Source organism: Carassius carassius, chromosome 18, assembly GCF_963082965.1.
Source record: "Carassius carassius chromosome 18, fCarCar2.1, whole genome shotgun sequence".
NCBI classification, from domain to species: Eukaryota; Metazoa; Chordata; class Actinopteri; order Cypriniformes; family Cyprinidae; genus Carassius; species Carassius carassius.
In genome coordinates, this window is record NC_081772.1 from 6,188,703 (window position 1) to 6,213,922 (window position 25,220).

General features: G+C 35.6%; 1 protein-coding gene across 1 annotated transcript in view; it reads right to left on the reverse strand.

Annotated features, from left to right (window-relative positions):
* Window positions 1–2,984: 2,984 nt before the first annotated feature.
* The window catches only part of LOC132092207 (protein broad-minded-like), a 34,441-nt gene continuing 12,205 nt past the window's right edge, over window positions 2,985–25,220 (reverse strand). The window contains exons 6-15 of the mRNA XM_059498354.1: window positions 24,163–24,290; window positions 23,473–23,714; window positions 22,515–22,687; window positions 22,118–22,206; window positions 21,700–21,839; window positions 20,788–20,909; window positions 20,419–20,507; window positions 10,575–10,697; window positions 8,152–8,262; window positions 2,985–3,187 (exon numbers count right to left, since the gene is read on the reverse strand). Of these exons, the coding sequence (XP_059354337.1) occupies window positions 8,229–8,262; window positions 10,575–10,697; window positions 20,419–20,507; window positions 20,788–20,909; window positions 21,700–21,839; window positions 22,118–22,206; window positions 22,515–22,687; window positions 23,473–23,714; window positions 24,163–24,290 (1,140 nt within the window). The 3' untranslated portion in view covers window positions 2,985–3,187; window positions 8,152–8,228. The remainder of the gene's footprint in view (window positions 3,188–8,151; window positions 8,263–10,574; window positions 10,698–20,418; window positions 20,508–20,787; window positions 20,910–21,699; window positions 21,840–22,117; window positions 22,207–22,514; window positions 22,688–23,472; window positions 23,715–24,162; window positions 24,291–25,220) is intronic.

Below are 25,220 nucleotides of genomic sequence, written 5' to 3' on the forward strand. Positions count from 1 at the left end.
AGGCACAAAATCACTCTCACGGACCTTTTCCTGGACTGTTACCACATGGTGGAATGACAATCTCAATTTGAGTCATAAAACCTCTATAGACATCTTTTTTTGTCAGCTCTGAACAATTAATACTAGCATGTACCTATTTTCTAATTTATATATATATATATATATATATATATATATATATATATATATATATATATATAATCCTGCAAACAAACAATGACTTTAGTTGAGTTTTATTTCTGCAATGTTAAATCATCTAAAATGGATTCATTGTACATTTACTCTGTATTCAGCTTTAGAGAGACATTCTGAGGAATTGTTACAAGTAATTTCCATCCAGATCTTTAATTTAGATGAAACATAGATAAGTTTTGCAATTCTGTTAATGTACAAATCCTCAGAAACCTTTCAGAAATTGTCTGAAACCTTTTCTCTATTGAACAGGGTACACTGTGAACACCGATGCACACGCAAAAACAAAAAAGTTTTAAACTTTTAAGACTGAAACTAGGGCAAGAATGTGCTAAATCTGATTTACTGCAGACACGCTTGCACACTGTAAACCTCAGCGCTACCTTAAAACATCACTGCCTCAGGATTTTCTCACCTTAAAGGACTAGTTTAAATTTTGTCATTATTTACTCACACTCATGTCTTTCGAAACAGACTTTCTTTCCTCTGAGGAAAAATTTTCAGAGTTCATATAATGCAGTTTTCTTCTTTTTTGGAGCTTGACTGTCCCAAATCCCTATCCACTTTCATTAAATGAAAACAGGTAGGGGAAAGGAGCGAGAGCAAGAATAGTTTTGAGAAAATGCAACGTTTGCACCATACATTTTTTAAATCAATCGATATGAGATGCTGGAAAAATAATAAATAAATAAATGAGTCCTTCTGAATTCTATCATGATGCCCTCAAGGTCTGATGAAGTCATTTACGTGATAGAATCATTAATAACCACAAAACCAATCATTGCATCATTTAATAAAATGCTTAATCAGCATTTTTGTTATTTTCCAGTAAAAATATCTAAATAAATTTTTTAGATGTAAAACTGCAAGATACGAAAATTATTGTTTTTGTAAAATAAATTAATACTTTTATTTAGCAAAGAGAATTAAATTTATTAAAAGTGACAAAGACATTATTTTTGTTACAAAAGATTTCTATTTCAAATAAATACTGTTTTTTTGAGCTTTCTATCTATCAAAAAATCATGAACATAAAATCGTATCACTGTTTTTTACTATAAATCTAACAAAACAGTGTGGCTTATGCTAGTATTTTCACTGGAAAACAAGACAAAAATTTATAAAACATGATTTTGTATGAATGACAGCAAAAAAAAAAAAAAATGTTCCTGGAGTTCATACACAAAAAATAAATCAAGTCGCTCTAATAAAAATATGCAGAAATCCCTTTTATCTACAGGCTTAAGGTATCTTTGTTTTGTTTCTGTGGTGGTGAACTGAGCTGTGGTCATATAATCCTCCCTTAGAAGCTGTTCAATTATTCTGTGGTATCATCGATGGCGTTCCAGTTTTGCCAAGCGTACATGCCTTCTGTACATTCAGACCACTCCAGCAGGCAATTTATAACAGCATCTGTGTCTCTCCTCCTGCTTTGTCTAGAATTAGAATCATTGTTCCTGAGTGCCCAGACACGGACGCCTCTATGAAGGAGGTGACACTCAATTTAAAAAGAAAATCTTCTTTCCTTCAGTTTATGTCCATTCAAAACTAGTTATAAGTTTCAGAACTTCAGGTATCTGTGTAGCAACTACAGAATTTTTTTTTCTTAGTTCTAAAAAACCTTCTATATATATATAATTATCATATTTTGCCACATATTAACTGAGACACTATAGAATTTTTTTTATTGTTTCAATAACAATTCATCCAAATAAATTATTTCAGGATTTTTTAATAAATAGAAATAGCAGATATTTGAAATGTAATTTTTTTGTAACATTATAAATGGCTTTACTGTCACTTTTGACCAATTTAAGTTAATGCAAGAACACACTGTACTGTAAACCTTAACATGGTACTCTAACCTAATGACCCAATATAATGAAAAAAACAAACAAACAAGTACCACACTGTTTCTCTGTGTTTTAGTGTAACAGTTTGATTTGTAATGTAAGAACAAAAAGGTGGACAAACATTTTACTGATGCTAGTGAATTCTGAAACCTTGTTTCTGCTTTCCCTTCACATCACACTATAGTAAAAATACGCAATAAACTACATTTTTGTATAAAGCAATGCTTTTCTTCCCCAAAACATCTTCCATTCTAACAACAGCAGTGAATTTACAGGCACACAGAGAAATACTTTTTTTTGTCATGTCCAGGCCTATTGAGAGTGTTCAAAGGATAAAATATAAAATATAAATAAACTAAACCCAGAAAACACAGTTATTCTTTAATATGCTTGCCCTTGACTGCAGGAAAAAGGTTATATTTGACTAAATCTGACAGAAGAATCGAGGCAGTGATTTGACACCAAGCATATAAACCCTGGAGAGAGTGCAGCTTTGAGTAATCACTGCATTTGTCTGTGAAGATTGTCAGTCATTCAGGTCAAAGCAGAATGTCCTTGCAACTTTATATTTCTACCCTGGTAGTGTCAAACTCATTCAACCAGAATAATGATTCACAACATCAGTGATGTGACTCCCACAGTAAAACATCCACACAATCTAATAAAGCACAGTGTAAATGGAAGAGAGGTGAAATGCTTTAATTTTTTAAAAGTATTATTATCATTAATATGCCCCTAAGTAAATTCAGAAAAGTTAGTGCCATTGTTTGTCCTTTTTGACAATGCTTTCTTTAAATGGAAACTTTAAAGCTTCTTTCTGATGACAGCTAATTGATAAATAACTCTAAATAAATTATAAATTTGGGAAGACTGGGACACTAAAAATATCAGAATGCCAAACTGCTTTGCAAAATGCATACAGGTTGGCAAGTCTGCTTGGTTATTACAAATGGAGAAGATTGAAGTGGTGTGATTAAAATGAAGTACTTAAAATACAGCACCTGAGAGGGAGTGAAGCCAGACATCTTGAAGGCAGAAAAAAACAGAGGAACCTCAGCCTTGAGCAACATCTCGACGTAATGAGCGGTGCAGGAGTAGATTGGATGAATGCCTTACTGAGCGATCTCTATAGGGAGATGTACCTAAAGCACACACACACAAAAAATCCTTTAAAAGTGTGAAGATGCACTACGCATGGTGCAGTGTAAATGATGCTAAGCTGCATTAGTTATAGTGTGTTGTGGCTGAAAATGAAGTGCAAATGAGATTTGAGAACTCTGCAAAGGGCAAGATCTTCAGTAAATGATTTTATTTTAGTCTGTTCTTTACACAAAGCTATGATATGACTTCAGAAGATTTGTACATAAACACAAAACCATTTTTTTTTTAGTAAAAAAAGCAAAATATCCCCTTTTGTGTTCTTCAGGAAAATGGTATGTGGATGAGTAAATAATGATAGAACTGTTGCTCTAAGGGTGCTGGCCACCACAGAAAACAACAGAACACCACAAATGCAAATGACATGACCAAAATTGTATTAGCTGCCTCTGCAACCTCCTGTTTAGAGGGGCATGTGACATGAGGACTGCAACTTCTCTTTTTTTCTGATTGTCATCATTATCTCTTAGCTCAATGATTTACATGCATGGCCACTCTGACAGCACAGAAATATGGAACTGTAATCAGACAAACCCGTGTGCGTGGAGCTTTATCATATCCCGCACATATTTTTACAGCTGAAACTCTATTAACTGAGCTCTGTTTACTATCCGCTGTTCCAAGAAAGTGAGAGAGATTGCTCCAAATTTTATGGGGACCACAGTAATGACTTTTGCCCCAGTAATATGATGATATCCAGCATTTCCTAGCAGTATTAACTTTTCCTATGCAAATGGAGATTAGAACGATAATACAGGTCGAAACGCTGAGGTCTGTTTAAGGCAAATGGATATGAAAGCTACACAAGCATATACATAATATAAATTCAGAACATTACTAAACATGAGAGAGATGCAGCTGTTATTAGTAGTACAAAATTGCAACATGGGCTAAGCTTGAGACATTTAAAGGAATAGTTCACCCTAAAATATATATTTTATATATATATAACAAAACATTGCTAAATAAAGGTTTAAAGACATTATTAAAATGTTATCTAACATCAACTTACGTACATTTACATAATTATAACTTTCTCAAGGAAATATTTCTTAACTAATAAGAACAAATTTCACAACCAAATTAAATTCAGTTTTATCACGCATGTACAGTCTCTCCCTGGGAAACAGCACAGAATGAAGGTTAATAGAGAGTTACATTGTGCTGAGCACTAGAATGCATTTGCTGATTACAGTCATTGTGGACTGCCTTAAGACAAAATATATCTAAATGGGTTCATATTGAGTTTAACTAGGGTGCTGACATACCGCAGAATGCCATTGGCTTTCAGTGAAGCTGAAATAATTTCTGAATATACACATTGCAAAAATCATTTGCCTAATCAGTATTTTTGTTCCGTCTTCCAGTTCAAATATATAAACAAAATACATGTATTTATTAATAATTATTAATAATGACATTTTTATGTTTTACTCTCATGATAATAATAATACTAATATATAATACATTTCTGCATCTTTTAAGACCAACAAATTAAGAACCAATCCTTAGAGAACACAATATGCCAATATGTTCTTTAAATGTAAATGTCTAGGAAGCAGAAAATGAGATCAAAATCCTAAAATACAACTTCCACCAGATCTTCATTTAATTTTCAAATTAATTTTTAATACTTTTTAATTCACACACAAAACAGTTTGACGGGAATATGGAAATAACATTTACTGTATATTTTGTTCAGACTGTAAAAATCACTGTTCTTCCGCAAAATTTCTGCCTTGTTTCCCAATGCAAACGTCAAAAGATTTATAAATTAAGACACATTCATTTCAGAACAAATCAACATTAGATAATAAGTCTTATTTCTCAGAAATTGTTCAAAATAAAGTGATAAAGTATCAAGTAAAATAAAAATAAATGTATCATTAAACTAAGAACACATACTGTATCTTCCAATGGGCTAGTGAATAATTTAAAAAGAAACCAATTTCCTACCCATCTGACAAATGATTCTTCTTGTTTTAAGCACAAACACACTTCATTTTGACACTTCATCCACATGACTGTGAATGAAAGACTTTCTGCTTCGATGTATGACCCTTTTAAGGCCTTCATTTTTGGAGAGGAGTATTAAGAATTTAAGACTTTGTATACAGTATATATTTTAGTATGTATGTATTTATTTTTATTTTTTACGTATACATTAGTGTCTTAACAAAGCACTTAAATGCTGATTCACAAACCCTAAGCTACAGTACCTTATTACCTGAGGGATATCCCCACACCTAACTGCTCCACAGACAACAGGCTTCGAGTCTTTACACTGTGGTCCACCACCTAAACAAAAAAGGAAAGAAAATAAATTACTTCCCATTTGCACCTCCTCTTCAAATACCCATTGATTTTGCGTAAATGGAGCACAGAGTAGCAAAAGAGCACTGCAAAATGTGCTGTTAAATAATACATTTTCACCCACAAATCAACATTAGCTGCGTAATCTACATTCATCATGCTTAAGAATGGCCTTAATTGAGTGAATGCCCTTGGTGAGATGGAAATGGGCCCACTGATATAATTATGGGGCCATTTCTCCATCCTCATTAATATAACAACAATGTCAGGATTCTAATGATGACATAATGCAGATAGATGTGCACCTTGTGAAGTGACTGGTCTTGACTGGCTGACAAATGAACCAATTGGAAAGAAGGGTTTAGGCGGAATGAGAAATCATACTTCCTGCTGCTCACATCAGTCAGGAATTATAAGATGAAGTGTGACAACCCACACCACTCCACCGCTAAATAAGAGGGGATGATACAGATCCAGAGGCAGGCGAAGGGAGGACATGAATGCTAAAGTAACATGACACCATAATACTTGCCATGTCAGGCATCCATACATACATCCTATTTGGGAAGTTTGGAAACATTCTGAAGTCTGATTAATTTATTTTATATTTACTTATATCTACTTTCTATAGTAAAATCAATATTTAATCCATAATAATCAAAAAGTATTAAAAAAGTACTAAAGCATAAAGATGCTAGAAACATTTTCACTCGTAGTCTCCGACTTCATAAATTAAAGAAGATGCTAGTCATTAAATTAAAAGTTCATGAGCATGCCAGAACCCAAACCACTAATAATCTCCAGAGCTAACTGACCCCTGACCCTCACCAAACTTAAAAATGAGTTATCAATGGTTTTTCAAAGTATGAAAACTTTAACTCTCGGACATTAAAAATAATATTTTATGTTTTGAAAGATGTTTAATTGATTTAAATGAATTCATTTGAAAATACAAAGCAAAATAATAATACGTTTCAACAATAATATGTTGAGAGGAGTGTGAATTTTGCATTACTCAAGCTCAAGCCAGCAGATATTCCTTGCAGCTGGGATTTAAACAAAAGTGCATGACCAGTATTATTTCTGAAAACCATATATGTTTAATGAAAATGAAAACCCCACAGAGTCAACGATTCGCCCATTTTCTAAACAATTCTGTTTGCATGAATAGAAAGCTGACAAATCCCGTCCAGATGGATTTTTACAAGAAGCATACCATTGCAAACTAACAGCATGTCCTAGGTGGGATGCAGAAAGTTTCAAGCAGAAATGTTTCTATCACAATAACATCCAATCAGAAAATATGTCGTGTTTAATGTACAGTTATGAGAAGCAGGATTACGATACACAAAAGTATATTCATATATACCCTTGTGGTATTGTGTGTGGTTTTTTTTTTATTCCAAATTAGCCTTCAGAAGTGAATTATATCTCTGTTACCTGTTTGCAAGTTGGTCACATGAATAATAATAATTAAAAAAAATCCTTTCATTAAAGTGCTGTTGTCTTGCCTTTGTTTTCTGCCTGTGGAAAGAAGCATTCAGTGGATGAAGATGAGAGATACAGCACAACCCTCTTCAACAGATCAGCAAAGTACTGTGAGAGAAAAGAAACCTGAACCATCAAGGCAATTTCCTTTGAATCTAACCTCAAATCTCCAGCAAATGATAGAGAAATCAAAGAATGTCTTGAGCTACACTATATTGAGTTTAAAAACAGATCTTCCCTGACTCTAGCATGAATTTTGTTGTTTGTTGAAATACAACAATACTTAAAACTCACAATGCACAATGAGAAAATACGCTGAGTGACTGTTACATGAAAATTGCTTTACAATAAGCCAGAAAAGCCTAACAGTGTTATATAAGAACTAGTGACATCTAAGAACACTGTAAATAAATGCAAATAACTTTGGTTTAAAAACCAAGCGTGCACTTCACATTGTAAAAAATCTATTCTGTATGTATAGAAACTGGTCTTGGAGAATTAGAGATCCTGAATACATAAATGTACAAGTTTTATTTTCCAAAATAAAGTACATTTAATGCAAGAGAGCTCTCTTATGTATTTAAAAGGGTCATATCATACTTTTAACATTTTTATTTGTTTTCCCTCCAGCCCACTTTTGATTTGCCAAAGCAGTCATAAATTATTTTATTTTTTTATCACTATTTTCCACTCTCTCTGGCCCTTAAATTAAACAGGCTGTTTTGTGCTGTTGTGGCTTTAGGTCTTCTATGTAAATGCACTCTTTGCATGTGAAATGAGTAACACAACAATGACTCAAAATAGTTTGTGCTGCCCAGTCCTTCACCAACAACCTCTTAGCAAAGTCTGCATTACATTTTGACAGAATCACTAAACAATTTGCACTGCAATTTGCTGCTGAAAACAACAGGATTGTAGTAGGATAGTATTGCTGCTGAAAAGAACTGGATATTTAGTTCTTCTGGTGTTTAGAAGAAGGGCCTGTGCCTGAGACCCTCTTAATAGTTATCCTACTTCATCCTTATTACCTCACAGACAGTGGCCGGGCAAAGATATTGTTTTAAACAGAAATTTAATTTTTCATTTTGACCCCTTTAAATGCAGTAAATGTGAATTTGAATGTGGGTGAGCTGAATGTGGGTCATACCATATCCAGTGAGAGTGTTTGTAGCCATGAACTGTCTTCTGCAGTCATCCATCCTGCTAGCATCTCTCTCAGTTTCTTTAGACGAGGCCAAGAAAGTACTGATCTCTGACTCTGAGAAGAAATGTGTTCATTTTTTAACAGTCAGAACGATTGTCTTTTGGCAAATACATTCTATAAATTTAGCCAATATTCATCATGCTCATTCATTTTGGGCCATTTTACACATTTTGGATCAATTCTTTTTTATTTTTATTTTTATCATCTTTTGGTAGACAATATAAAAAAGACAGTAAAATAGCAAAATGTAAAATATCATGTTGTCAATTTTAACCATGTTTTCAAATATAAAAAAGCATAAACATTTATTTAAAATGCATCAAAAAATAAAAGATGTATCAACAAAATACAACATGCCAGTCATTGTTTAAACATGAGCTAAAATGATAGTGCATAATGAATAAAATAAAGTATTTTTTTACTCAAACAGTTTTCATCAGAAATATCATTTATGAACAGTATGCATCAAATGCATCTACTGATTGCATGCCCTTTGCAAAGTCTATGACAGTTTATGGCACTCTGTGACTCTGACTCTGTAACTACTAATTGTATAACTACTTGGCCTTCAAAATGACAATATAATCAGTCAAGCCTATAATTTAAAGAAAGACCAAAATAAACACCACTGAGACACTGAATAGGCCTTCATGCACATACTGACACTTGTTCCTAAAGGAAAAGTGTTTACTAGGCAGTAATAACCTCTAGTCTCTATTTATTGAGCTGGAAACAGCTGCCACATTTAAATAAAGATGTACTGCTTGTGACAGTAAAAAAGAGAAATTAGTCTGTCATAAAGAGAGAAAGTGTCCTTGAAGTTACTATAGAGTGAACCATGTAAAACACTGGATTAAAGGGGTCATATGATGCGATTTCAATTTTCCCTTTCACTTTGGAGTGTTACAAGCTATTGATGCATAAAGAAGATCTGTAAAGTTGCAAAGACTAAGGTCTCAAATACAAAGAGATATTCTTTATAAATGTTAAGAGTCAACCATCCCCTCCTAAAATGCTTAATTCTAACACGCCCCCACATGTTTATGTCACGATGTGGGAAGATTTGCATAACGCTGCCCAAATGTTCATGCAAAGAAAGAAGGCATAACTTTTATTCTTGCTGTTGTCGCCGGGGCCATGTTGTGGAGTCTCATTGTGTGAATGAAAATGAATAAAAAGACAGTATAAGTCATTATAATCAGTAATTATGTCCCCACGGGATGCGTCTCCAGTACGCACCAATGCATAAATTACTTGAGTTATTGGGTTCATAAACGTGCCTGACTCTCCCTCTGATGCAAAATAAACCAATATCCTGAGTTATTCTGTTACTCCAAACAGTACTGAACTGCTAAAAGAGAACAGATGATGGGATGTGCACGAGCAGAGCAGCTGGACTGAGTCTCGTCCTGATGCGAGACGGCATCACAGTGTTAAGGGGTATAACATATCCGTCACATGGTATTCAACCAATCTCAAAGCACTGTCCCCTTTCACTGGGCTAAAACACAACTTTCACTAATGCATCTACTGCCTTGTTTACAAATCTCTTCATATTACAACAGAGGCTTTATCTTCAAAGCTCTTTTTAGAAGCATAATATTTGTTTTTCGCAACACTTCCTCACATGATTCCTTATACATCTGAAATACAATCCACATAAGCAACTGCCAAATCAGCTGTAAACCCCACCATGGAGATTATGTTGATATATAAATGCTGATATTTGAGACCCCATTTCTGTTTATTAAACAAATGCAAAACATGCTAAAATATATTCACTGGGGCAATGACAATGTCAGCAAAATTGTACAAAAGCATCCTGTATTCAATAACAGACTAAATCAAACTTCACACACCTCTTCCTAACAGAATAAACTGATTTACACTGTAAAAAAAAAAAAAAAATGGAAAAAAGTGTGCTGCCTAAAACCAAGTTACATCCAGTGCCACTTCACTTTCATGGTACTGTATCTACAACATGAACAACTCAACACAGTTTATTATACTACACACAACTAATAAGCAATTAAAAAGGATATGTTCTCACTTTCTGCAGGGCTCTGGGAGGAAGTCTTCTCTCAGATGGACCACCAACTGAACCGATTCGAACTAGAATATGGTTTCTTTCCACAGACAGTCCATCAATGATGAATTCACTGAGGATGATGAAGCAAGTATAAACAAACAATATACAGAATCAATATATACTGTGTATCTAGCTCAAATTGCATTCAGCCTGTCTAAGCCTACAGTTTTTTTTTTATCTATTACTTTTAGAAAGTGACCGTTTGTTGACTCTGAATTAGTGTGTTGTGCTGAACTATATTCAAGGGAATAGGGGAAAATGAGAGATGGTCACTCACCCTTCACCCGAGGGCAGCTCTGTGACATTGTCCCGCTGACCCTGCAGCAGTAACTCAGAGAGGTTATACTGAGACTCCAGCAGAAGAAAAGAATCCAGGTTACAGCACAGCATGCTCAAGAGCCTGGATGAGCACAGATGGAATAAAGAAGTGTGGAAAACAAATAACAAACAACACTACTTCAATTTTCAGGGGTTAAAGCAAAAAAAAAAAAAAAAAAATCCTGAGCCTTTTTTCCAGGGGCGAGGCGGGGGTCCTTTCTTTAACATTTGAAAGAATACTTTGGCAAAGTTATTGCTTTCCTTATTCAAACTGATGAAAATTATGAGCTACATCACTGCTTATCAGCACTAGGGGTGTGACAATACAGAGAGATGAGACAAAATACAGATACTTAGTTTACCAAAACAAGAAAATATTTTAATCCTAATTTTACGAACTTTTCAATTACAAAATATTTGTCTTTTAATTACAAAAAGTAAAACAATGCAGTTGTATTTTGAAATATTTTAACTAATCAAGGGCTGTAACTAATGATTATTTTGGTAATCAAATAATCTGCTGATTATTTTGAAATTTTAGTAATCTTATATTTTGTAGTAACACAAATAGACTTAAATGAAAGCCAGTCTTTATGACTATACATAAACTAAAGATGAGGCAATAGTAATTGTCTCAAATAAAACATTAAAATCAAGTTATTACATGGATTTATTGAACAACACTTAAAAAACATAATGTAATCTTCATATACATATTATGAAATTGTGATGTACAATAAATGGCATATTTAGAAACAGGTTGATGAATTCTCCTGTGTTGGCAAAGGTTTATAAATGATTTATGTTACAAATCTAGTGAGATAATGCACACTGTTTGCCCAGACTAATTCAAAGCACGTATAGAGAAAAAATTTCAAACAGCCAGCAGTAGTTCTTTGTAAAATATTGGTGAATATTAAATTTTAACTCCATGACACATTACCAGGGAAATTAGCGTGGAAGCCGTGAGAGTAATAAATTGTGAAATCCAGCAGAGGACCGATAAAATGAGGATATTCTGTATGATTGGAGAACAGTGACACATATCAATTCTGGAGGAGCCTGAGGGACTGAGTTGCTAGAATGGTGAAGTGACATAGATTTTTTCTCTCTAATGGTTTCTAATGATGTGATTCAATGCAGCTGAGCAAAGCTCATTGTAGAGGATTTTCAATGCAGCCAATAAATGGCACTGTACTGTGACGGAGATTGAATCAGTGCAGCATCAGCGCTTTGTCTGAAGCTAAAAACTACAACAGTTTTCAATCTACATTCTCTTACCACAGACTCCATCCAATGTGAAGGCAAAAGACAACTAGCTGTGTCCCTATTTGCATAATATGCTACAGTAAATGTCCAAAAGTACGTACTTCGGAAAGTAAATACTGAGCATGCAGTAAGTAGCCTATTTAAAGGATTAGTTCACCCAATAATCAAAATTATGTCATTAATAACTCACCCTTATGTCGTTCCAAACCCGTGAGACCTCCGTTTATCTTCGGAACACAGTTTAAGATATTTTAGATTTAGTCTGAGAGCTCTCAGTCCCTCCATTGAAACTGTGTGTACGGTATACTGACCATGTCCAGAAAGGTTAGAAAAACATCATCAAAGTAGTCCATGTGACATCAGAGGGTCAGTTAGAATTTTTTGAAGCATCAAAAATACATTTTGGTCCAAAAATAACAAAAACTACGACTTTATTCAGCATTGTCTTCTCTTTCGTGTCTGTTGTGAGAGAGTTCAAAATTCGGCAGTGTAGTGATATCTGGTACGCGAACGAATCATTTGATGTAACCGGATCTTCTTGAATCAGTTCACCAAATCGAACTGAATCGTTAAAACGGTTCACGTCTCCAATACGTATTAATCCACAAATGACTTACGCTGTTAATTTTTTTAATGTGGCTGACACTCCCTCTGAGTAAAAACAAACGAATATCCCGGAGTAATTCATGTACCGTATTTTCCGGACTATAAGTCACACTTTTTTTCATAGTTTGGCTGGTCCTGCGACTTCAGGTGCAACTTATTTATCAAAATTAATTTGACATGAGCCAAGAGAAATGAACTAAGACAAATGAACCCAAAGAAAACATTACCGTCTCCAGCCACGAGAGGGCGCTCTATGCTGCTCAGTGCTCCTGTAGTCTACACCGAAAATATAGAGTGCCCTCTCACGGCTGTAGACGGTAATGTTTTCTCTTGGTTCTTGGTTCTAAATAAATGCGACTTATAGTCCAGTGCGACTTATATATGTTTTTTCCTCATCATGACGTATTTTTGGACTGATGCGACTTATACTCGGGTGCGACTTATAGTCCGAAAAATACGGTACTCAAAGAGTACACTGACTGAACTGCTGTGAAGAGAGAACTGAAGATTAACACCTAGCCGAGCCAGATAACGAACAAAAGATTGACTCGTTATCAAAAAAATTATGACATAATTTTGATTATTGGGTGAACTAACCCTTTAAGTGTTTCCACACTGTATTGCTGAGACTGGTTGTAACTGTTGATAGCCTGTAATAAATTATTTTATTAATTCATATTAGTAAACATCAATCATTATCAATATTAAAATTCTATCTCAGCTTAAAAATGCAGAGTCAACTCGGGATGTGTCTTCATAAAAAATATATATATAAAAAATAAATGCTAGCTGTTAAGTCAGCAGCCCAAGCTTCTGGACTCAGTCTATTGTCTGCTAATGGACAGAGACTGTGATCAAGGACGGGTGAATTATCCAAAGCATAATAACTGTCAGATGTTAGCATAGTGATAATCCTAACAGCACTTGGCTCTTCAAAGTCTAGGCAGAGCTAGATGTATTTATGGTGGTCTGATGAAAGATTCTGTGATACAACACAAAGGGCAAGAGAAAAGGATATGGAAGTAAAATAATGACTTTTTTTCTTTGAAACAAAAAAGCATGCTGAATAGCACTATCTGAAAAAATAATGCATTGAATTAACAGTTCTTGCATTTTAATGCCTTGTATTTCCAGGGCTTGCATTGTTAGGTCCTGAAATGTAGTATAGTTGTTCGTTTAAGCTGTGAATATTTCAATTAAAAATATTTCACACACTTTTTCATAATAAAAAAATCAATAATTCATATTCACGTTCCAGAATTCACTTCCAAAATATTAAATCGGTTAAAAAATACGATGTATAATATTCAACAGGCAAATTTCGGTCCATTTTATTTCACTTTCCAAATTCGCTTCCACAAATTCAGTGGTTAAAATTCGGCAGATAATTCGCCCTTTCACATCCGGGAGCTGCAGGAATAGCAGTAGAGCACAGAGGCATGATCTCTATCTACTGTCAGTCGCTCACCAGCAGGTGGTGCAAGCGGCTGTTAAATAAGGCCAAAGCAACAGGTGGATTAAGTAATACAGTTACAAAAACTGATCTGCAGAAATTAAGCAAGCGCTAAGTAGAAGTTTTGATTATCGGGGCATTTGGAAAAGCTGATTGTGCGTATGTTTATTTCAACCTCTTTTCTGTTACCAAGTAAGCAGCATTCGAAGGAGATTATTATGGTGTTTTACCCAACGCTGAATTACAGAACTAACATTACATCTAATTAAGACATATATTGCTTTCGGTTGTTTAGTTTGCCTAACTTTGTGTCATGGCTTGTGAGTCGCTGTGCTGTAGGCTAATACTGGGGATCCCCTCACGTCACATTCCAGGATTCCCCAATGACGAGTAATGCTTCTCAGTCAAATAATACTGTGATATAAGACCTCAGATCTCAGAATACATTTTATTGATGATTATGCAAACTATATAGACAGTTAAGCAGATGTAAAATATGAACGAACGCTCAAGGTTTCACGCGGTTTCCCTCAGAAATCTGTTAAAGAAAAGAAAACACGTGGCTCAGCGCACTAACAGTGACAGCGATTTAAAGACAATCTTACTGATGATGCAAACTATATACAGACAGATGTGGATATGAACGCAAGTTACGGAACAAGAAAAAGTGCATGTTATATATATAAAATAATTTAATTTATTTAAAAAATAATTAATGAATGAATAAGGGGCAATTCACATATCGCGCCTAATAACGCGTGGAAAAGGCTATGTGCGCCGCTTTCTCCTTTTTTCCAAAGTGCTCGGGCAGAAGCGCTCCTGAGGCTAAGCAACAATGACGCGTTCTCTCCATGAAGACGCGGAAATTTCAGCAAAGGATAAATGGATTTGCAGCACAAAAAAATCGCTTTCAGTAGCTCTGCTACTAAATTTATTTCAAAATGGCAATCCATTCAAAGGAGATTATAATGGTGTTTTACCCAACACTGAATTACATAACTAACATTACATCTAAGGAAGACACATATTGCTTTCGGTTGTTTAGTTTGCCTAACTTTGTGTCATGGCTTGTGAGTCGCTGTGCTTTAATACTGGGGATCCCCTCACGTCACACTCCAGGATTCCCCAATGACGAGTAACGCTTCTCAGTCAATTAATACTGTGATATAAGACCTCAGATCTCAGAATAGATTTTATTGAGGATTATGCAAACTATATACAGGCAAGCAAATGGGATCAAAAAGAATCCAATGCGCTGCATTTTCTTTATAATTGATTTCCATTACCACTGGTCTATAAAGTCGACAGTCACACAAAGATATCAAGACCATGATTAGTTTTAACAATATGCAACCAATTTATATTAACATAAAAAAATGAGTTAAAAACAATCTAGGTATATTCTGAAAATGTAAACTGAAGAAATTATTGACGTGCTACCGCACCCAAGGGACCGTCTGACAATTCCACTGACTGGGTTAAAAGGTCCGATGTGTTTTAATTAAAATTCTAAATAACACAGTCAAATTCTTAATCTTGTATTTCTCATAGTGATTTTCTACAGGTGAGATTTTGCCAATACCGCCCTTCATATATTTACAGTATACAATTATTTACATATTAAAGATCCCTGGAAAGGGTTTTCATGTTCCAACAGTTGTAGTACATTGCTAGATACAAGACTGACTAACTAGGGATGGGCGTTTTCCACAAATATCACATTCGACTATTTGAGCTCACAAAAAAAAGAATATTCGTTTATTTAAATTAAGTTTAATGAGTCAGACATTTTTCAGCAACATTTGTTTTCGTCATTTTGAACAAGCTTACACACAATAAGCTTGAACATTACACATCGTGTTTTGTAGCTGAAAACCTTTAACAATGCGTGCAAACAAATAAAAGTACAGATTAAAAGCAAAAAAATAATAATAAGTGAACAAAGAAAAAACGTAAAGCAGCCTGCAGCAATTAGGCTATTGTACACTTAACTTTTAAACTGTCAGCAAATCTTTTTTTCTTTTTTTCTATTCTTTCAAATGTTCTTGTTAAGAAATACGGGCATGTAAACATGATTGGGGGAAAGTCGGCTCCTTAGTCTGTTAACAATAAGGCCGGCCGCGGAGAAAACGTGCTCTGATGGCACAGACGTTGACGGGACTCAAAAATAACGGTGTGCTAAGCGAATAAGTTTTGTGAAACGCTTCGTGTTTTCGTTTACCACTGAATGGGATCCTCATCTGGTGGAATACATGGAATACATGGCTCCAGCAAGAACTGTACCCACTCGTCTCGGCTGGACTCTCTGTAATCATCGCTGAAGTACTGGCTCAGCCTTTTCCAGCCTTTTCCTGAGTTGTTATTGCATCCTCTTTATCGTTGGTGACGGCGGCTGCATCCGCACCACTTGCATCAAGGAAAATGTTCTGATAATGTTCAAATAAAGTTTTTTTTCTTACTTCTCTCATGTTTTCATCGAGAAACCTGAGATGTTTGTGCCGAGGGTCTAGGGCAGACGCGAGAAGAGGAGTTTCCACTGTATTCTCCAAGTTAGCGGTGTTTATTCGTTGCATGAGAGATGCTGCAACAATGTTCTTGAATTCGGTCACTTTCTGTGATTCTCCACGGCATATTTGAAGTACTGTAGAAGACCGCAGTTCTTAGGGGGCGTTCACTTATCGCGTCTTTTGCATGCTCAAGTTCGTTATTTCCAATGTAGGCGCGCGGTATGCGCGCTCATAATGGAAGCGACGCGGTCGCGATGCGCACGCGGTGCGACGCGGTCCCGTTTTTTCCAGGCGCGTCCGAACAGCATCGAGTTAAAAACATCTCAACTTTCAGAATGCCGCAAGCGCACCGCGGGTCATGTGACAAGAACTAAACATTCAGCTTCATCCTTTCCCGTAACAACGTTGAAAGCTCAGCCAAGATGAAGGAACTGCTGAACATAGCTGCTTACTTGGTAACAGCAAAGAGGTTGAAATAAACATACGCACAATCAGCTTTTCCACATGCCCCGATAATCAAAACTTCTACTTAGCGCTTGCTTAATTTCTGCAGATCAGTTTTTGTAACTGTATTACTTAATCCACCTGTTGCTTTGGCCTTATTTAACAGCCTCTTGCACCACCTGCTGGTGAGCGACTGACAGTAGATAGAGATCATGCCTCTGTGCTCTACTGCTATTCCTGCAGCTCCCGGATGTGAAAGGGCGAATTATCTGCCGAATTTTAACCACTGAATTTGTGGAAGCGAATTTGGAAAGTGAAATAAAACGGACCGAAATTTGCCTGTTGAATATTATACATCGTATTTTTAACCGATTTAATATTTTGGAAGTGAATTCTGGTACGTGAATATGAATTATTGATTTTTTAATTATGAAAAGGTGTGTGAAATATTTTTAATTGAAATATTCACATCTTAAATTAACAACTATATAAAATTTCAGGACCTAACAATGCAAGCCCTGGAAATTCAAGGCATTAAAATGCAAGAACTGTTAATTCAATGCATTATTTTTCAGTTAGTGCTATTCAGCATGCTTTTTTGTTTCAAAGACATAAGTCATTATTTTGCTTCCATAAAAGGATTTTGATAATCTATTATGTGTCAGAAATGCATCAGCAGTAATAGAACATATGCATATACATAATATACTTTATGTTTGTATTTATATTTTAATATATTTTAAAATGTAATTTATTCATGTGATGGCAAAGTAAAATTTTAAGCAGCCATTACTCCATTACTACATCAATATTAAGTTTTTTATCTTAACTAAGAAAATCAAATGCTGTTACAGATCAGATGCATAACTAACAATGCTGGTTAACCTAATTTATTTTTATAGTGCAAAGTATCAAATTTGACACAAGGGGGCGATTCATCTATACACGTCCCAGATATTGGAACTACAAATAAATTCTTGAGCTGAAGGTCTTAAAAACACACCCTGAGTGACTGAGGGCGTGAACTACATGCTGAAATTTCGCAAATGGACCATATTCCACTTAAACACAAGTGTGAGATTGATTCATACAGCATGTGGGTCTTTCCACAGACACAACAATCACATTTTTGCCATTTCCCACAGACACACACCCAATGTGCTGATCAAACAATGTGTGACTGTTTTTTTAGTCTTCATTCCTCTAGGATGGTGTAACCTAGCGGATGTAGCTGGAAGGTAATATAACTTTTTAGCAAATGGACTTAATGGACCAAAAACAAAACAAACACACACACAGACAGACCCAGACCATCCTAACAACTGCATAACAAAATATTAAAGGCTCAACACACTTTCTTCAGAAAACGATGTTTGTAATTGGTATTTCCTCTCTATTTCTCCTTATTATTCTCCTTTTTTTCCCAACTTTTAAGTGTGTAAACAATATTTCTACTCAACCCATTATTATGAACTGTTCCCATATAGGCTGGGTGATCATGAAAATGATCAACATTTATTTATATTTTTTACCAGAATATGCCTGAGGATCTCACTCTGGTCTATGCCACAAATTATATCTTAACTTTATTAAAGGAACACATCACTTTAAAAAAAAAAAAAAAAATAGAGTTAAACAGTTGAGTTTTACCATTTTTGAATAAATTCAGTCGATCTCCGGGTCTGGCAGTAGCTAGGGTAACCAAACGTGCCATTTTCCCAGGACATGTCCTGGCCAGGATTTCAATATTGCCTCAAATATCCAGTTTTTGGCTTTGGTTTCCTGTTTTCATAATTAATGAAGGTAATGATCGTTTGACCAATAACATACAGACATTGTACATAATTGACCAATCATGGTGCGTGAGAAGGTGGGATCTACTGTACAGAGAACGGTCAAAGCGTTGCAAATACGTTTACATATTAGTGTTAGACTTGAAGCAGCATTGAGCATACCGATCGGTGTATGACATCAAAGTACCATGAGAGCGATTCAAAAGCACAAGCCATCCACTCTCTAGAGCTCTCAAGGTACTTTGTCATACAACCATTGGTCTGCACAGCGCAAACAAATTTTCCGCAGCTAGCCCCCAGCTAGTTTGTGTAGTTGCACCAATAGCCAAGTCACGTATACATGTGAATCAACTCCAGAGGGATAAGTATTTGGCACTGTAAAGAACATCATAGCCAATACACAAATCTGAATGGCTATTTAAAATTATTAAATTATGTTTTAGAAAGTAGCAGCTGCTTTATTTATGGGGTTTCCAGGGTAACGGCTGACTTTTCTGCAGTTTAGCGCCATCTGCTGTCAGAGATTGAATGTGCTTTCATTCAGCGGGTATGTCATGTGTTCCTCCTCCATGTGCTTCTCATGCGTGTTTGTTTACATCAGAGCGCACATGGTGTCTTTCAAGCAGCATACAGCGGTGTTGTGCATTTTGACAAGTTGATGGGAATAGTATTTTTAAAATGCATTCCAAATTCGTAATAATTTGTAATATATAATTAATCACAGTATTTAGAAGTGCCCACGATAACAATGTCATGCATATTCATTAACGTGATATATATTGCATTACCGAGTACCGGCACATGTCTGTTCTCAACAGGGAAAAACAATGCTAAACGCATACAATAACTTTTGCGGTCAAAGGCCATACATCTAATTGACATCTACAGTATTTTGGCACTAGCCTTATTAGCCAGATGCCAAAATTGGCACGTTGCTTTGGAATCTGCTTATCTGTGAAATGCACTTGCAGAGAGCGTAAACATGGTTTGTGCTGACCACAACATGTTTTCATGTAAAACCAGCATGAATCTACTGAAAGTCTGTTGGGTTTTTCAAAAACAACAGGAACAAAACACATCATAGTAAATCAGCAAAAAGGAGGGCATGTATAAAACAGCTTATATTATATAATAAATTATATTGTTGGGCTGTTCATGGTTATATTAATACATGATTTTTATTACTACCTTGTTCTTAATACTCAAATATTTTACCTTTTTAGAGATCTACGGTTCTCATAATGATAATATTGACATAGTCCTTTTTAATCTAAATACCACAGGGGAAGTAGGGGAAATATTCGCTGCAGCATTATTTATCTATGTAAATGTGATCTCAGTCTGCAGTAAGTGATCTAAAGAGCTAAACCCTTTCTGTTTTTTATGAAAAAAAAAGAATTTAGTTTTAAACTATGGTAATTCCTTGCATTGAAACAAATGCATTGAAAAGTGCTCATTTTAAATAAGTAGGTGGATTACACCAGTCAATTCTACTTCCTTTGAGGGCCTGAGAACTTATTAATATCCTGGTATCACCCTGTCTGGCATTAATTCAGGATAATCATGGCACACAGAACACAAAGGCCTGAATCAATCAGCCATTGATCCCCAGAGAAGAACGAATGGAGAAAAAGAGGCTAATCAGATAATAAAACTCTATAAGGACCCTCTATCAGTTCTGTGCCCTTCCTGTCCATTTACTGGTAGAGAGGACCGAACTATTGATCATACCTCAGGCCAAACGTGTGAGATTGCTCATAGTTAAAAAGGGAGTGAATCTTTGTGTCAGAGTTAATAATGATGAGGCGGTCCATCAGGTCCTGACAGGAAGAGTGAGTGAGTGATTATCAAAAATGCATGATTTAAAAATAATTGTGACAAAGACCACAGCTAGTTCTGGGATATGCGGTACATCATCGGTCAAAGTCTGCCCTCAAATGATCATGATTAGAACTGCAAAATTAATGTGAAAAGTATTGAGAAATCACTCAATACATCAAGGTCAGTGAACAGTGGACGGTTCATGGTTGTGGGCTGAGACTACCAATGTATAGGCCAGTTTGGGTTTGAGAGGCAGGCTGTCTACTCTATTTTACTCACTAAAACTGATGTGGCCATCTCTCTCAGATTGTACTCCATCTTGTTAGGAAACGCTCGATGTCCCAGCAGCTCCCACACAGCATGAGGTGAAGAAAGCAGATTCACTAGAGACAAGAAGGATTGCACACACAGACACAGACACACAGACACACATACACACACACACACACGTTTGTTTTTGTGAAAAGTGGGGACATCCCATAGGCGTAATGGTTTTTATACTCTAGAAACTGTATAATCTATCGCACTTCACCAACCCTACACCTAACCCTAACCCTCACAGGAAACTTTGTGCATTTTTACTTTCTCAAAAAAACTCATTCTGTATGATTATTAAGCGTTTTGAAAATGGGGACGTGAGTTATGTCCTCATAAGTCACCCTCTCATTGTAATACCTGTGTCATACCCATGTCATTATACAGAGTTGTGTCCTGATATGTCACAAAAACAAGAGCACACACACACGCACATCGCTAGTTCACTCATAGCCATTTCAGATTTATATTTTTCAACATAGAAAGTGATAACTTTTAACCCATATTTTGTCAAATATATATATATTTTTTTTAAGGTTAATCAAAACAATAATTAAACATTTGTTTTTATGCATTTTGATGAAAAAAAAAACCTTTAAAAAGCTAGCTATTGGATAATGTTTATCAAGTAAAATGGGTTGTAAATGTAATTTCATCTTGACTTTCAAGTGGTCGGTGGTTGATTGTGTGTACTTTTACTAAAATCATTTATTCATGGAATTACTCAGTGTAGCTTTTACAGGCACACGGTGGAAATAGGAAATCAAAGCCTTATCTAAATCTCAATGAAGCGTAGCTTTCACTTCTAAATAACTGTAAATAGCAAACCATTTCTGAATATTTTTTGCAAGGTAAAAGATGGTGGATTCATAACCTTAAGACAGCTCCTGTCGATAGGGTCCATTGGAGTAGATTTAGGATGGACCACCCTTGCATCCTCTCTACCATACTCCAAGGCTGACCACAACTCCACCACAATTGTCTGGACAAATACTGTGATCCCAGTCAAAGTTAAACTAGTTTGAAAGCCTCAAATCCTAAATTCCATGTTAAAACATTATCCTCCATATTAAGAAATACTGTCTCAGTAAGTACCATGATGTACAAGCCCTAAATCAATAGTAACAAAAATGTAAATATTACAGATACACTAACAATGTACAATACATTCAGTACATTTTTAACAAGTCCTTTTGCTGTCTGTAGCTATGAGCAGAAAATATAGAAGATGCTGCTCTTAACTCTTAACTCTCAAGATGTACATTAAATTGGTCATATTAAGTGTTCTAGCTACCTGAGCTTAGCAAAAGCCACGATGCCTGGGGCTGTAGTGGCCACCTGGGTCACCATCACACCATAACCAAACTTCTCACACCTGCTAACCTGAGATTAGAGAAAGAATGGAGGAAATACACATTCATAGATAATTCGGAGTCTGGAAATATTTAATAACTAGCAACTTCTCAAATAAATAAAAACATTCCTTGTGTCCCGTGACAACTGAGTAGACACAAGCAATAAAAACAACTGCTTGCTACAAAATCGTTTTTATAAAATTAAAACAGATTTTTTTTTTTATCCTTTTCTAATAATCACTTTTTTGAGTGGACTTTTTTTACTTACTTCAAGTATCACAAGCCACTAATATTACTGTCAGAATAAAACACATTTGTGGCATCTGCTTATAATACCTGTAGTTTTTTGGTGAATCTTGAGAACATGTAAGTGACACACTCATTGATGGCTCCAGTTTGTTGGAGGAGCAGCAGTCCTTTTGGTGTGGCAGCGAAATTCAGCAGATTGTCCAAGAGCATCTGTTCCCAGGCCACCCTGCAGAACCAAGACAAAAGATTCAGCAACAATGCTAATTCTTTCCTTGAATGTAATGGTGATTCCTCACGCCGCTCTAACTCATCCTGATGAAGGCAGGTGAACCCCTGGGAGGTTTCATTATTGACGGCATAGAACTTTACTGCTTCTTCTGTATTCTACAAATCCTATTCACGCAGCCAACAGATTGAACGTTCAGCAGCTCTTCCTAAATGAATAGTGTTTTGCTTGGGGAACATACACTGAAGGCTCTAAAGCTTAAAAAATGGAGGCTCTATTTTGGCTGTGAGAGGACTGATATTTTTAATAGGCAGTTGTATACGTTAAATATGTTTTAGTGAAATTTTATTTTACATTACAAATAAATGAAAAATGTGTAAAGTTACACAAATTAAAAATGTACACCAGGACAAACACTACTGTTTAAAAGAGCTGGGGTCAGCAAGTTTCAACAACAAAAATGCTGTTATTCTGAACCATTTATTTATTATTTATTTTTGCTTCTACAAAAAGTTAAGCAGCAACTTTTTTCAACATAATAATAATAATATAAGAAATGTTTCCCAAGCACCAAATCAGCATATTAGAATGATTTTTGAAGGATCATGTGACACTGAAGAGTGGAGTGATCAGTGACAGACAGAGTTATTTGATCTATGGTAAAATTATTACTAATTAAACTTACCAAAATTCTGTGCCACTGACACAGATTTGACACAGATAACACTCATACAACCACAGACAAACATATGACTAAATATGATGAAATCCTGGCTTTTATATGATCATTGACAGGATAACTTGATGATTAAAGCCCACAAGTGAGGGCCATAGTGAGGCTAGTGTGCATAAAGGTCACCTTTCTCCAGGCTTTAGTGATGTACTTATGCAGGCTGTATGGCCGTAGAACTTGCAGCCCCTCGCAGGTCTTGTACATCTGCCGACAGACAAAGATGAAGGCCCCGCTCACGGCGGGAGGAATCTCCAGCTCATTGAACACATGCAGCTCTTTTGCCAACAGCCTCTGGGTAAACTGCACAACCCCATGTACAGCTGAAATACTGTGTAAATAACGGAACATATTACAATAAAGTATTATTATACTTCTATACCACATTAAAGTGCATGGATCTGTGAATATTATTTCTGTAATAGAGAATGTGCTTTTAACTGCTGGATTGGTATGGCCAAATCAATGGTGGTATACAACCGCAGTGGTTGACAAACTGGGCTGTCCTATTCTTTTCTATTCTATTCTATTCTATTCTATTCTATTCTATTCTATTCTATTCTATTCTATTCAACTTTTTGTTTCTTCCACAAAGTACGCTGCAACTCATCTCACTTAAGACACAGGTGCCAAAGGTTCCTTTCTTTTATTAAGAAGCTCGTTCTTTCATCTATGCATGCTGATGATATATATGGCATGAGTGCCGACTAGCTCGAGATGACACTAGCAAGAAGAAAAAATAATGAATGTAAACTGAGAACAGAATTAGATTTACTTACTTTCCACCCTCGGCCGAGACAAGATTTCTGTCATAAAGCAGGAGTGATAAACCTCGTTCAGTGGTAGCGATCCTCGCCAGCATGTCTGCAACGTTAGTCAAGGCACTTTCTAGGGAATTTAATTTAGGCTGCAACAAAAGACAAATTGAAAATGCTTGAGGTAAACAGTATAATGCATATAAAATGCTGCAGATGAGGTCTCTGATGAGATGTTATATAGAAGGTTACGGTTTTATTTCAAGATTTTAATTAACAGGCTTCTTCTGTAGTGCTATAACTATAAAAAATATATTGTTTACGTTTTTCTTGATGATACATCATGGAGATGGCATCATTTGCTTTGTTATACTTTCTTTCACAAAGTTGCTATAGAATCCATCTGACATTATTGCATCATTGTTATTTTTCAAAAAATGATGTACATGTACACTTTTCAAGTTTAGGATCAGCTGAATTTTTTCGCTGTGGGATGGCCCTGACTGTAGATACGCATTATGTTGTAATGCAGGGGTTTTCAAAGTGTGGAGCGCGCCTCCGCAGGGGGGCACCAGAGAATGTCAGGGGAGGCACGGGGAAAATGATAATTAATTAAAAATATAATTGAATTTAATTATTATAAGTAATTTTTGTTATATTTGAAAGTTTTTACTAAAACGATACTAAAAAATAAAAAGTAAAAAAATATGAAATATGAAAAAATATGAAATATTTTTTTCACCCAGAAGGCCGTAGCTGTGAATTTGCTGATGTTTGGTAAGCCCGCCAATACAGGTATATGCTTATTAATACAATGGAGCAGTTTCTGAGACCCCCCGATTCAAAGCCTTCAACTTCAACTTCAGCTCAACTTCCCAATGGCGTCTTCTCTACGCCATAAATGCTCGTCTTTTCCACGTTTTATGCAATGAATTGGGTGCGCATTACAAACAGCTGCTTCTGCACACCGTCCAATGGCTGTCTCGGGGCAGAGTTCTATCACGACTTTTTCTGTCAAATGTTCAATCACCACTGAAGCAGCACATGAGTGATTCGAGTTCGATCGCAAGGTTGGCTTATTT